Raw genomic sequence first — 13,208 nt, forward strand, 5'->3', positions numbered from 1 at the left:
CCTCTGGAGCCCTTTTTAAAAATTGGTGTCACATTATCTATCATCCAGTCATTTGGTGCAAAAACTGATTTAAATGATAGGTTACAGATGACAGTCCTCCACAACTGACTTCTGATGAGAGTACTAGCAGATGACACATTCAGAGTGGGTGCTCAGCCTCAGGCAAACTCAGTTGTGTATTTGGTCCTGTGCAAATACCCCAAGTCATTGCTTGTGTGGTTGACATCAGCTAAATCACTTCCCCTTCTCCATTTCCCACCCACCCTCTCTAACTGGCAATTCAGTTACATTGCCCTTCTCAGCCCATCCTCCTTCCATCCTCTCCCTTCTAAATGTAGAATTCAGTTCTATTACTCTATTCAGTCCCTTTACAGACCCATAAGGGTCTAAGTCTCTTTGTTTAATTTCTACAGAGACCCTCTAGTGACCCTTTTATTTGACTGGCAGCTCAATGCTACTCTGTGAGATGTCCTCAGCTTGCCTCCAGTCTCCATTGCTTGCCTTCACAAGCAGGCAGGAAACTTGACATTTCACTACAGATTTTAAGATTTCATATAGAATTTAAGTTAAAAATCAGTTATAGACCAGTAATAAAGGGAAAAAAGGCAAGTACTATAATATTCTCCTTTCAGAAAGAAGGAACATATACTTTCATACACTTCAGTTTTGTCACAAACATCACAGAAATTTTAAAACCTAACGAAAGGAATTGGGTGTTTGGTATTAATAATTTTCTTCTGTAATTTTTAGTTCTTCTACTGTCAGAAAAAATGCTTACTTTTTTAGATAAAAATTGGATATAATCCTTCCTAATCCATATTGTCAATGTAATCCCTCATTACTGACCAAACCCATGCAAGAACATCCCTGTGTCATGCTTCTGACACAAGCTGCACTATTCTGTGTTGAAATAGATATTGTCAGTAGTGAGGCAGGATATGAGAGCAGTCTGTGGATTTAACGATGGATGGGTGGGGAGGGGTGATACAGGTTTAGGTGGTATCCTGTGTGCAAATGTGAAGGGCATTGTAATAGGTTATGAAATGGTTGTTAAATTTTATAAATGTGGTATTCTCTCAGGGGACTAAGCTCAGTGTTTGAGTGCAGGTAGCCCCTGTCCATTACAGTGGAAAGGCAGAGTGTGAATGTGTGTTGTGGGGCATCGCTCACAGAGGGCAAAGTTAATGTTGCGTGAACATTTACCTTAACTCTGTATTTCCTGGTTTTCAGAAGTCTGTGTATTTCTGAACTTGGTGTTCTGGAAGGGCACTACCTATCACCAGACAACTTTAACTCTGTGGTAAACACTTTAATTATGTCATTTCATTTCCTAGTTTTTTTTTAAAAAAACAGAAATATTTGTTGGTAGGAATTAGTGGCCATTTAAGCATTTGTAGCTCTCACCTAGGTTGGCAACTGATATGCTACTGCGGTTAGGTAATAATCAAAAGACCTAGCTTTTATACAATGATTTTCATCAGTAGAGCTCAAAGACCTTTACATTATTATCCCCATTTTACAAATGGGAAACTGAAGCAGAGAGGGGAAGGGTGTGTCTATGCTGCAGTAAAACACCTGCGTCTGGCCTGTATCAGCTGACTCAGGCTGGCAAGGGGATGAAATTTCAGTGAAGATGTTTGGGCTCAGGCTGGAGTCCAGGCTCTGGGACCCCATAAGTTGGGCATGTCTCAGAGCCTGGGCTCTAGCATGAGCCCGAGCCCAAACATCTATACTGCAGTTTTATAGCCCCATGGACCTGAGTCAGTTGATACTGGCTATCAATGCATGCTTTATTGTGGTGTAGGTAAACCCAGAGTGACTTGCCTCAGGTCACCGAGCGGGCCAGTAGCAAAGCTAGGAATAGGCACAATCTAGTGCTCTTTCCACTAGGTCACACACTTGCTATATGATTATAAGTGCTCTTCCCCCCCTGCCCCCGAACATTTGGTTGTAGTTGAATGGGGACAATAATCATGCTTTAAAATGTTTGCAATATTTAGTTGCTAACAGGGCTTATGAGAGAAATCTCACTCATAGTCCCAAAATCTTGATAGTTTTATTACATGGTGGTTACAGCAACTTTAAGCATGTGAGAAAGATGAGTGTGTCTTCTTTACCCCCAACCCTCACAATATATATCCACCACCACCCGCTAACATTGCCAGCTTACCCCGATAATCCAAAATAATACGGTTTTTCAAACATAGAACATAAATTCAGTCTTCATCCAAGTTTCAACTGGGCACATCCCACCTTCCTGGGGAACTGTCTTTCTGTTTTCTTGCACCTCCTGCCTGGAGTCCTTCTCCACAAACATTTCCAACTGGTTCTTTGCAGTTTCACCCATGCTTAGCAAGGCTCTCTCCCAGGCCTCCCTGCCTGAACAGATTTCCATGCTCTTTCTTGCTTTATAAGCTTTTCCCCATGCTGACTCAGGACCCTACATCAGCTTTCTTGCTGTCTGCAGTGTCTATAGTCATAGCTACAGTTTCCTGAACTCTTCCTCCCCCCTTCACAACTTTCTGGTTCTTTTTTACTGGAATCACTTGATTCTTCTCAGGTGAGGGTCATCCTGTAATCAGGGTTGATTTAGTCCCAGGTGCTCCAGCCCATGAGGAAAGCTACCCTGTTACAATACTCACTCAGGAAAAAAGGGTCAAGAGATTGGACTGTGAAGTAGAGGAAGCAATATTTGATCTGTGGCTCAGAGGGCCAAATTTATCCAAATCTGGTATTTGGATTGTAAATGTTACTGCCTGCCTTGTGTGATTTTTAGTAAGATCACTATAAGGACTTGATGTGCTTAGGAATCTTTTGTCTTGTTCTTTTCTTTGTAACTTCATAGAATTGCCAATAAAATATTATTTTTATTTAAGAGAAACAACATTGAGTATACGAACTGTTAACTTAAAGCAGTCATGGATGGATACTTCAGAACAAGAAACTGAGTTTGCGCTTCAGTGGGGTAATGAATAATTGGTGTGTAAAGCCTAAAGAACATAGAAGGTTCTAGGTATCCCTTCCCAAACTACTACACACAGACCATCATAGATGTGGGATGAGTAAAAATACAATTCCTTAATCTGAAATTATTTAAGTATGGACAACATAATAAAACGTTGTTTAATCATTATTTTTACACCTGGTTATGCCTCTTTGGGCCACACTGTTAATTTCCCTTTATTTTCTTAATATTTGTAGAAAATTACTCTCTCCTGGTAACCACCAGTGTATACTGCCAAGATTTCAAAAAAGATGGCCTATAGTTAAGCTCCTAAATTTATATTTGGCTTCCCAAATAAGTGGCTTGATTTTCAAAAGTGCTGAGTAGGAATTCCCATTGTCATGATTGAGAGTTGTTAAGTGCTCAGCACTTTTGAAAATTAGGCCACTAACTTAGGTTGCCATTTTTTAAATGTTGCCTATGTATTTTTTTCATTTTCCCTTGTATGTGAATCCCATTCATCCCATACAGATATTTATTTCTTTTCTCAACATTTCTTTCCGTTTGCTGAGATCTTTATGGTATTTAGATGCAAGAGTCTAGACGTGACCTTATTAGTTCAGTGTAGAAAGGAACTACCATTCTATTCTGTGATATATTGCTTATGCATATTCAGCTCAAAATCACACTGGCTTTTTTGTTTCCAGTACAAGCTCATATCTAATTTGCTACCCAGTATCTCCCCTAGGTCCCTTCCAGCATTATTACTTTCCAAATATTTCCATGAGAATATCTACATTCCCCAGATTGTTCTCCTACATTTTTCCAAACTGAATCTCATTTTGCTATTTCCTGTCCATCCTTCTACTGTCTTAGTTCTGGTATCAAGCCTTTGTTCACAGCACTCCCTAATTTAGCATGATCCACATATGCTTTTGCATTTATCTGTTTTTCCACATCATTAATAAAGTTGTTTAAACTGGCCCAACACAAGTCTCTGGTAAAATGTTAACAACCGTGTTGAATTCAATTAGAGGTATCTGCTAGCATGGTCCTATGCTATGGAACTTGCTCCTAGCAATCAGATAAGCAGAGAACAAGGTTGAAATTCCAGTTCCATTGAAATCAATCGGAGTTTTCTTACTGACTTCAATAGGGTCATAACTTCCCAGCAGATTAGTTAACCTTCTGAGCACCTTCCAAAGACCATTTTTTTCCCCTTCTCTAAGGCTGTGCAGGAGGGGTTGAGCCAAACTGAATATATTTATGAAGAGTCTTTTGTTTGTTCTATGATTTTTAATTTATGGAATAGCACCCAGAGAACTGGATGGGTGCTTGTAGTGATATTTTTAAATGTAAATGAATGAGTAAATAAATCCATATTTGTATATAGTATACAATTTACATGTTCTCAAATAGGAAAGATTTGAATAGAAGGTTTCATTTTAGAAAAATATACAGAATGTGTTGTAATCTAGAAAGAACTGTAAGAAAATATTCCAGGCACTTAAAATATGCTGTTCAAATAATAATGAATTTTAATTTAATTGACCAAATTTACAAATCAATCTTAAACCAGATAATGATAACATGACAGTCTTGCTTACAATGATAAAATCTGCATGGACACTGTCAACAGAAGAAATAAAGAGAAGAAGGGCAAATTTCATTTGTTTAATTGAGGCACTGATGTATGTTCCTTCTGGAGAGAAGAGAATAAAAGGTGTAATTTTCTGCCAGTGAAAGGCATTTCTCCCCACAAATAGCCAAGGGACCTTCTTTTTTTCCATTGCAACAAGACTTGGTTGATATTTGATTTCTAAGGAAATGCTGGATAATAGTATAAGGCTTATTAAGTATTAGCTCCTTGTAAGCAACCTTGCTTGTAATGAACTAACATGCATTTTTAATGAGCATACTCTTGTTTCATTCTCATGCAAGCCCTGTGACAGCTTGTTCATTTGAGCTCTTCTCTAAGTGTGCTTTGCACAGATAATAGTCCAGCTTTTCAGGCACTAGCTTCCATTTTTGCAGATGCCAATAGCTGTGGGCACAGATTTTAAGAGTAAGAAAGCCTGGAAGAAAGGAAGGCCGAAGAAGAGGAGCATTGGGTTGTCAAGTAAGATAGAAAAGAGAGAACCATGGCATGAGCCAAGCTTTTGACAGTGGAGGGACAGAGAGGAAGGTAGGAATTTCAAACTGTCATGGAAGTTACACAATTTGTTAAAAACCAAGAAAGGAAGAGAAAAGGAGAGAGAATAGTCAAAGATAACCTCATTGTTGCAAATCTGAGTAACAGAGGGGATTATCAACAGTGATTGAGAAAAAGGAGATAGGGAGAGGGTGTAGAAGGGAAGATGTGGAAGGTTGTGCTATATCTAGCTTTAGAAGGCATCAGGATATTCCTGAGAAGACACTGGAAGAGATGTGAGCTTGGAATTAAATTACAAGTAGAAAAGTATGTTTGGAGCTCATCAACATGAAGGTGATAAGAGAGACAATGGGAGCAGATAAGATCCCATATATGAGTGCTGAAATGGAAAAATATGGGAGGGGAAAAAAGACTCTTGTGAACAGGGAAAGGAGGAAAGAGGAGGTAAAAGACTCAAAGATAATACACTGAAGGAGTGGTCAAGGAGATAGGTGAAAGACCGGAAAAGGAAAGAGTCACACAAGGCAAGAGAGTATCTCAAAAAGAAGTGGGTAATAGGTGATGTTAATGGCATGAGCCAGAACATGGAGAATTGTATCAAAGCTCCTAATAGAGTTAAATAATACATGGTACAAATCAGAGAAAGAAATGGTGAAAAGCATATTCTACCTCAGTAGCTAGGGGACCTGCATTGGTACACAAGCTTTCTTTGAATATGCTTAGTGGTGCCCTTGAAAAGACCAGCTGAACACAGCAGGTGAGATCAATTTGGAGGTAAATGGGGACACAACTCCAGAAAGCTTTACTCATGTGAGTAATTGTTACTCACCCTAGTAGTCTCACTGTCTGAAAGGTTCAGGCCCCTGGTTAATAGTGAAGTGCTCATAGGTCTAGAAACAAAATATTGTTTATAAACACAAAGCTTCAGCCTGTAGCTAGACGTCTGAACCAACTGATATTTCTAGAGAGATTTGACTTAAGAGATGTTCCTGAAATTGATTGGCAGTGTCTTGGGGTCTTAGCTGTATTACCTGCTTACATTTCTCCATTGGGCTATTAAATAGAAAATCTATCATTAACTACAAGTATAGCAACAGATTTATCTGGGATTATTGAAAGGCATACCGAATGGCAAACTGCAGAACAAGTAGAGCTGTAATAATTTCTCTGGAAATTGCCAGTGTAGATTTCTAAAGGGAATATTGTATTTAGCCAGACTCAATAATGATGGCAATCCATATCCAGTGACACAAGTTATTAAGATTTTATGAAAGTCCTTGATAAAAATTGTATTGTTAGATTCCTCCATAAACTATAAGGTGGAGATTCCAGAGTTAGATATGAAATAGGTGCAAAAGTAGTTAAAACATCAAAAATATGGCGTGAGGAAGTGGAGATAAAGAAAACTTTTGCCTAATGAGAAGATTTGGTTGCTTCCATCAGATGTTGTTAAATTGATTCCTTATCCCTCATTACTGCACACTCTCACAGTTGCTGTACATAGTCTGGCCCTTACAATTCAAAATAATTTTTTGACATGATTTTGAAAATATGGACTCTTTCTGTCAATGCAGTTTTGTGCCCGTAGTTTATCAAGGGTGCATTTCACAAAATTGCCCCTGCAGAATTAGAGGCAGAGTTGATTTTCTTTTCAAAATAGGCTTTAGGGATGGGTGGATGGGTTGGTTGGTTAGTTTTTTAACGTTAATGATGATCAATCAGTGTGAAATATCTTTATAGCAAAAGAAAAGACAAAGAGCAAAGAAAAAGACAACCACAGACTTTAAAGGTATATATTCAGCAGGCCACCTAACTGACTAAAGAGAAATCCTTACAAACTGTGGTTCTGTAAATGTTCTCTATCATTACAATATTCATTTCAAACTATACACAGTACTAAAGGATGTACATTCATAGAAGAAATTTGAAAGAAAAATCTGGAACAGACATTTGAATATTGAAAATCCTTTTTCTCTCTAAGGCCCATGACAGTGAGAAATAGCCCAGTAGTCAAGGTTGAAGAAATGAGAAGGCAGGGGGGAGGAATAGCTCAGTGGTTTGAGCATTGGCCTGCTTAAATCCATGGTTATGAGTTCAATCCTTGAGGAGGCTACTTAGGGATCTGGGGCAAAAATTGGTCCTGCTAGTGAAGGCAGGGGGCTGGACTTGATGACCTTTCAAGGTCCCTTCCAGTTCTAGGAGATTGGTATATCTCCAATTATTACCTTATTACCAGGAGTCATTTAAACAAGAATTCAGTGGCATGATGGGAGAATGAGGGATAGTAATGTACAGTGCCAGCAGAGGGAAAAAAAACTGCTGCCTGATATTAATTGTTTCTGTTCAGTATTCCTCCCTTCATATCTCATATTAATTCCATTATAAATCATTTGATTAAAGGGAAAGAATTTAGATGGAATTTTTAGTTTGAATCTAATACTTGAAAATACTCAGTTGCTATAAAATAAAACTTGATTTCTGTTTACAGTGTGTACTTTACTAAAGTAAGAAGCTGTGCCTCCCATTGATTTCAGTGGGCTTTGCATCAGGCCCCTAGTTTAAGGATATGTCTGCACTATATCCACTACAGCAGCACTGTTATGGTACTGCAGCTGTGCTGCTGTAGTGTAGACACTTATTACAGTAATGGAAGGGGTTTGTCCATCACTGAAATAAATCTATTCTCTCAAAAGGCAGAAGCTAGGTGGATGGAAGAATCCTTTTAACAACCTAGCTACATCTAGTGCAGGAGTTAGGTTGACCTAACTGCATCACGCAGGGTGTGAAATTGTTCATATCCCTGAGCACTGTAGGTATGTTAACCTAAATTTTAAGTGTAGACTAGGACTAAGAGAGCACTGTAGCCTCAATTGATTGTATGTGTGTGAGACTGTCACAGAGCAATTGGTTTCAGTTTTCATCTGAAGATTACAGGCTAAGGTCATCATGACTCAACACCTCAACAATGTGTAGCAAAGTTAATATGAGACCACTCTAGTTGATGTGATGCTTCTGTATGCCCAGTTAGGACATTATCCCAAAGAATAAGGACAATAAATAGGCAAGTACTATCACTTGTAATCCTGTTAATATTTGCATCTCAAAACAAGTTGTCACAATTTAATTACTATCAAGTAGTAACTCAGAAATACTACTTCAGTGTGGAGTGGTTCAGCAAGAGGTATTGTGCACAGTTTTCATTTTTTAAATAATAAGATAGAAATGACTCATTTGTTAGTATTCAGACCAAATAACTCTCATATTAATTACTGAATTTTGATATTTTTAAATAGCATATATGAAGATATAGAAAAGCATAAGTGAGCGCTTCAACTTTTCATGACTATGAATTGTTGCTGTAGCCATGTTGTTCTCAGGATATTCACAAGACAAGGTGGATGAGGTAATTACTTTTATGGACCAACTTCTGTTGGTGAGAGACAAGCTTACATAGAGCTGAAGAGAAGCTCTGTGTAGCTCAAAAGCGTCTCTAACTCACCAACAGAAGTTGGTTCAATAAAAGATATTACCTCACCCATCTTGTCTCTCTAATGACTAGGAATGGCACTTTGTTGCAATTAGAAAAAAGGATATATTATTCTGTTCTTGTTTTGATAAATATAGTCCTCATCACTACCTCCTTTTGCCAGGAAACAGTGTTTGAGAAAATATAACCTTCTCATCACAAACACCTGTGTTTCATATTAAATTCTAGTGTCCATGTTATCTCTCATGAAAAATATAAAGGTTTATGAATCCTTATGCAGCCACATACTATTTATTTACTTATGGCATGTGGACATTCTCACTGCCCATGCCATATTTGTTCATAAAGAACATTCTCTCCAGGTTTCTCCATTGGGGATATTTCCTGAACACTAAATTCATGTTTTTAAAGGAATAAACTCTGAAAGCAAAAGTTAATATGAAATAGAAAACCTGTAAAATGTGGTTTTATTTATTTTCTGAGGTTGTCAGGCTGCCAAAGATACAACTATCCATGTTTTTTGGAATTGTCCCAGCTTGCTGGCTTTCAGAGGGGATGTAACTAACTCTATAAGTGCGATGGTTAATGAAAATATAGCAATTATCCTTTACTTGGTCTTTTGGGAGAAGATAGTAAGCAAATCTCTACTCTAATGTGTCATTCTAAATTAATATTAGTACTTCTAGTGTGTGTGCCAGGAAATACATTATATAACCCTGGCAAGGTACCCCGTCTCTGGCCTTGAGAGAACACATCATAGCAGTATAGCTTGGAAGAGAAAACACATACCAGAAGGTAAGATTCTGGGTCTGATTCTGAACTCACAACTATTTACAGTGATTGTAACGCCATTGGCTTCAGTGGAGCAGTGCCAGATTTAAAGTGGTTTGAACAAGATAAGAATCATAGACTTTAAGGTCAGAAGAGACCAGTATGATCATCTGGTCTAACCTCCTGCACAATGCAGGCCACAGAATCTCACCCACCCACTCCTGTATCAAACCTGTGTGTGAGCCATTGAAGTCACCAAATCATGGTTTAAAGACTTCAAGGTGCAGAGAACCTTCCAGCAAGTGACCCGTGCCCCACACTGCAGAGGAAGGCGAAAAACCCCCAGAGCTTCTGCCAATCTGCCCTGGAGGAAAATTCCTTTCCAACCCCAAATATGGTGATCAGCTAAACCCTAAGCATGTGGGCAAGACTCAGCAGCCAGACACCCAGGAAAGAATTCTCTGCAGTAACTCAGATCCCACCCCATCTAACATCCCATCACAAGCCATTGGGCATATTTACCGCTAGTAGTTAAAGACGAATTAATTGCCAAAATTAGGCTATCCCATTATACCATTCCCTCCATAAACTTATCAAGCTTAGTCTTGAAGCCAGATATGTCTTTTGACCCCACTACTCCCCTTGGAAGGCTGTTCCAGAACTTCACTCCTCTGATGGTTAGAAACCTTCATCTAATTTCAAGTCTAAACTTCCTGATGGCCAGTTTAGATCCATTTGTTCTTGTGTCCACATTGGTACTGAGCTTAAATAATTCCTTTCACTCTCCGTTATATTTATTCCTCTGATATATTTATAGGGAGCAATCATCTCTCCCCTCAGCCTTCTTTTGGTTAGGCTAAACAAGCCAAGGTCTTTCAGTCTCCTTTCATGAGACAGGTTTTCCATTCCTCAGATCATCCTAGTAGCCCTTCTCTGAACCTGTTCCAATTTGAATTCATCCTCCTTAAACATGGGAGACCAGAACTGCATACAGTATTCTGGATGAGGTCTCACCAGTGCCTTGTATAATGGTACTCACACCTCCTTATCTCTACTGGAAATACTTCGCCTGATGCATCCCGAGACCGCATTAGCTTTTTTCACAGCCATATCACATTGGCAGCTCATAGTCATCCTGTGATCAACCAATACTCCAAGGTCCTTTTCCTCTGTTACTTCCAACTGATGTGTCCCCAGTTTATAACAAAAATTCTTGTTGTTCATCCCTAAATGCATCACCTGGAACTTTTCACTATTAAATTTCATCCTATAACTATTACTCCAATTTACAAGGTCATCCAGATCTTCCTGTATGATATCCCGGTCCTTCTCCGTATTGGCAATACCTCCCAGCTTTGTGTCATCCGCAAACTTTATTAGCACATTCCCACTTTTTGTGCCAAGGTCAGTAATAAAAAGATTAAATAAGATTTGGTCCCAAAACCGATCCCTGAGGAACTCCACTAGTAACCTCCCTCCAGCCTGACAATTCACCTTTCAGTATGACCCATTGTAGTCTCCCCTTTAACCGGTTCCTTATCCACCTTTCAATTTTCATATTGCTCCCCATCTTTTCCAATTTAGCTAATAATTCCCCATGTGGAACCGTATCAAATGCCTTACTGAAATCGAGGTAAATTAGATCCACTGCATTTCCCTGGTCTAAAAAATCTGTTACCTGCTCAAAGAAGGAGATCGGGTTGGTGTGGCACAATCTACCTTTTGTAAAACCATGTTGTATTTTGTCCGAATTACCATTGACCTCAATGTCCTTGACTACTTTTTCCTTCAAAATTTTTTCCAAGACCTTGCATACTACGGATGTCAAACTGACAGGCCTGTAGTTGCCCGGATCACTTTTTTCCCCTTTCTTAAAGATAGGAACCATGTTAGCAATTCTCCAGTCATACGGTACAACCCCTGAGTTTATAGATTCATTAAAAATTTTTGCTAATGGGCTTGCAATTTCATGTGCCAGTTCCTTTAATATTCTTGGATGAAGAATATCTGGGCCCCCTGATTTAGTCCCATTAAGCTATTCGAGTTTGGCTTCTACCTTGGATGTGGTAATATCTACCTCCATATCCTCATTCCTATTTGTCATCCTAAGCTCCTCATTAGCCTCATTAAAGACTAAGGCAAAGTATTTGTTTAGATATTGGGCCATGCCTAGATTATCCTTAACCTCCACTCCATCCTCAGTGTTTAGTGGTCCCACTTCTTTTTTTTTTTTTCTTATTTATTTGGCTATAGAAACTTTTACTATTGGTTTTAATTCCGTTTGCAAGGGAAAATTCTACATGGCTTTTGGCCTTTCTCACTTTATCCCTACTTGTTCTGACCTCAATAAGGTAGCTTTCCTTGCTGATCACTCCCATCTTCCATTCCTTGTAGGCTTTTGCTTTTTCTTAATCACCTCTCTGAGATGCTTGCTCATCCAGCTTGGTCTACAGTTCCTGCCTATGAATTTTTTCCCTTTTTTTTTGGGATGCAGGCTTCTGATAGTTTCTGCAACTTTGACTTGAAGTAATTCCAGGTTTCCTCCACCTTTAGATCCCCAAGTTCTTCAGTCCAATCCACTTCCCTAACTAATTTCCTTAATCCTTTAAAGTTATCCCTTTTGAAATCAAAAACCCTAGTCACAGAAGTATTTTTGTTTATCCTTCCATTTAGTTTAAACTGAATTAGCTCATGATCACTCGAACCAAGATTGTCCCCTACAACCATTTCTTCTATGAGGTCCTCACTACTCACCAAAACCAAATCTAAAATGGCATTCCCTCTTGTTGGTTCAGCAACTACTGTTCTCCATCTTTTTTAACACTTTTAAAGACATGAAAAACTATGGAACCAAATTATCTACATCTGGAAACATTTGCTATGATCAATTAACAAGCCCAATTGTACTCTTGTGCTCCAATGTAATTATTTTTCTGTGTAACCAAATATTGTTTAATTTTCTTTCTCATTTTCTCATGTTGTTCTTTCTGTTTCCTCAGAAAATGAAAATAATCAACATTTTAAAACCAAAAAGGATTCTTACTCATAGAAATGGAAGATGCAAATCACTTATTCTGCTACCTCATCTATATCACCAGTGCAATCATGCTAAATATTTTTTACTGCATTGTCTAGTTTTAGATACTCTTTTTCCACATATGCCGTATACTTTATCATGTCTAATTTAGGTTGAGTGTACTAGGCACATTTGCTATTTTTGGACTATTTTGATACATTTATGATCTTGTGAAGAACAAGTCTCCCTTTGTATAGACTTCAGGCAATTTTGAGCTTTCTTACATTTGGTATTAACAAGGAAGTGAAAAAATGTAAATTAATAAAGGAGTAGAGTGGGCTGGTTTGTAGAGATGTGATATAAAGAAATTGACATAAAAGCTCTTTTATCTAGTGTAATGCAACACTTGTGAAACAAATTGAGCCTGTTAGTCACCATATGGCACTTTTAGTGCTTCATTTGTTGTCCTTATATTCTAAACCCGAGCTCTTACCAACCAAATTTCACCTTTCATAATGCCTTATTTACTTCATTATGTTAACTTCACAGTTCCATTTGACCATGGACACTGATTGGAAGAAAAAACAATTTATCTTAGTAAGAACAAATGTGCATGTTAGCGGAGGCAACCACAATAAAATTAAGCATCTGTTCCCTTGCATTTTTTTTAGTGATACCAAACACATTCCTGACCTGTTTTTATCCTACAGATAAAACCAAATAATAATCCCATACTGTATCCTGCAGAGATCCAATATTCACTCTGAGTATACCCAGCTGGAGTTAGTAAAGAAGGAGAACAAACGTAAAGCTATTGCACTAAATCTAATCATAGTGG

General features: G+C 38.3%; 1 protein-coding gene across 3 annotated transcripts in view; it reads left to right on the forward strand.

Annotated features, from left to right (window-relative positions):
• Nucleotides 1-13,208, forward strand: part of NKAIN3 (sodium/potassium transporting ATPase interacting 3) — a 508,687-nt gene that overhangs the window by 418,292 nt on the left and 77,187 nt on the right. Inside the window, exon 5 of one of the 3 annotated variants that reach the window (XM_039521591.1) lies at nucleotides 12,354-12,942. The exons of the other annotated variants lie outside the window; for them this stretch is intronic. Within the exon in view, the coding sequence (XP_039377525.1) occupies nucleotides 12,354-12,542 (189 nt within the window). The 3' untranslated portion in view covers nucleotides 12,543-12,942. Of the gene's footprint in view, nucleotides 1-12,353; nucleotides 12,943-13,208 lie in introns of those variants that run through there. 3 annotated transcript variants of the gene reach the window in all.

This window comes from Mauremys reevesii, linkage group 2 (assembly GCF_016161935.1).
Source record: "Mauremys reevesii isolate NIE-2019 linkage group 2, ASM1616193v1, whole genome shotgun sequence".
Classification (NCBI taxonomy): Eukaryota; Metazoa; Chordata; order Testudines; family Geoemydidae; genus Mauremys; species Mauremys reevesii.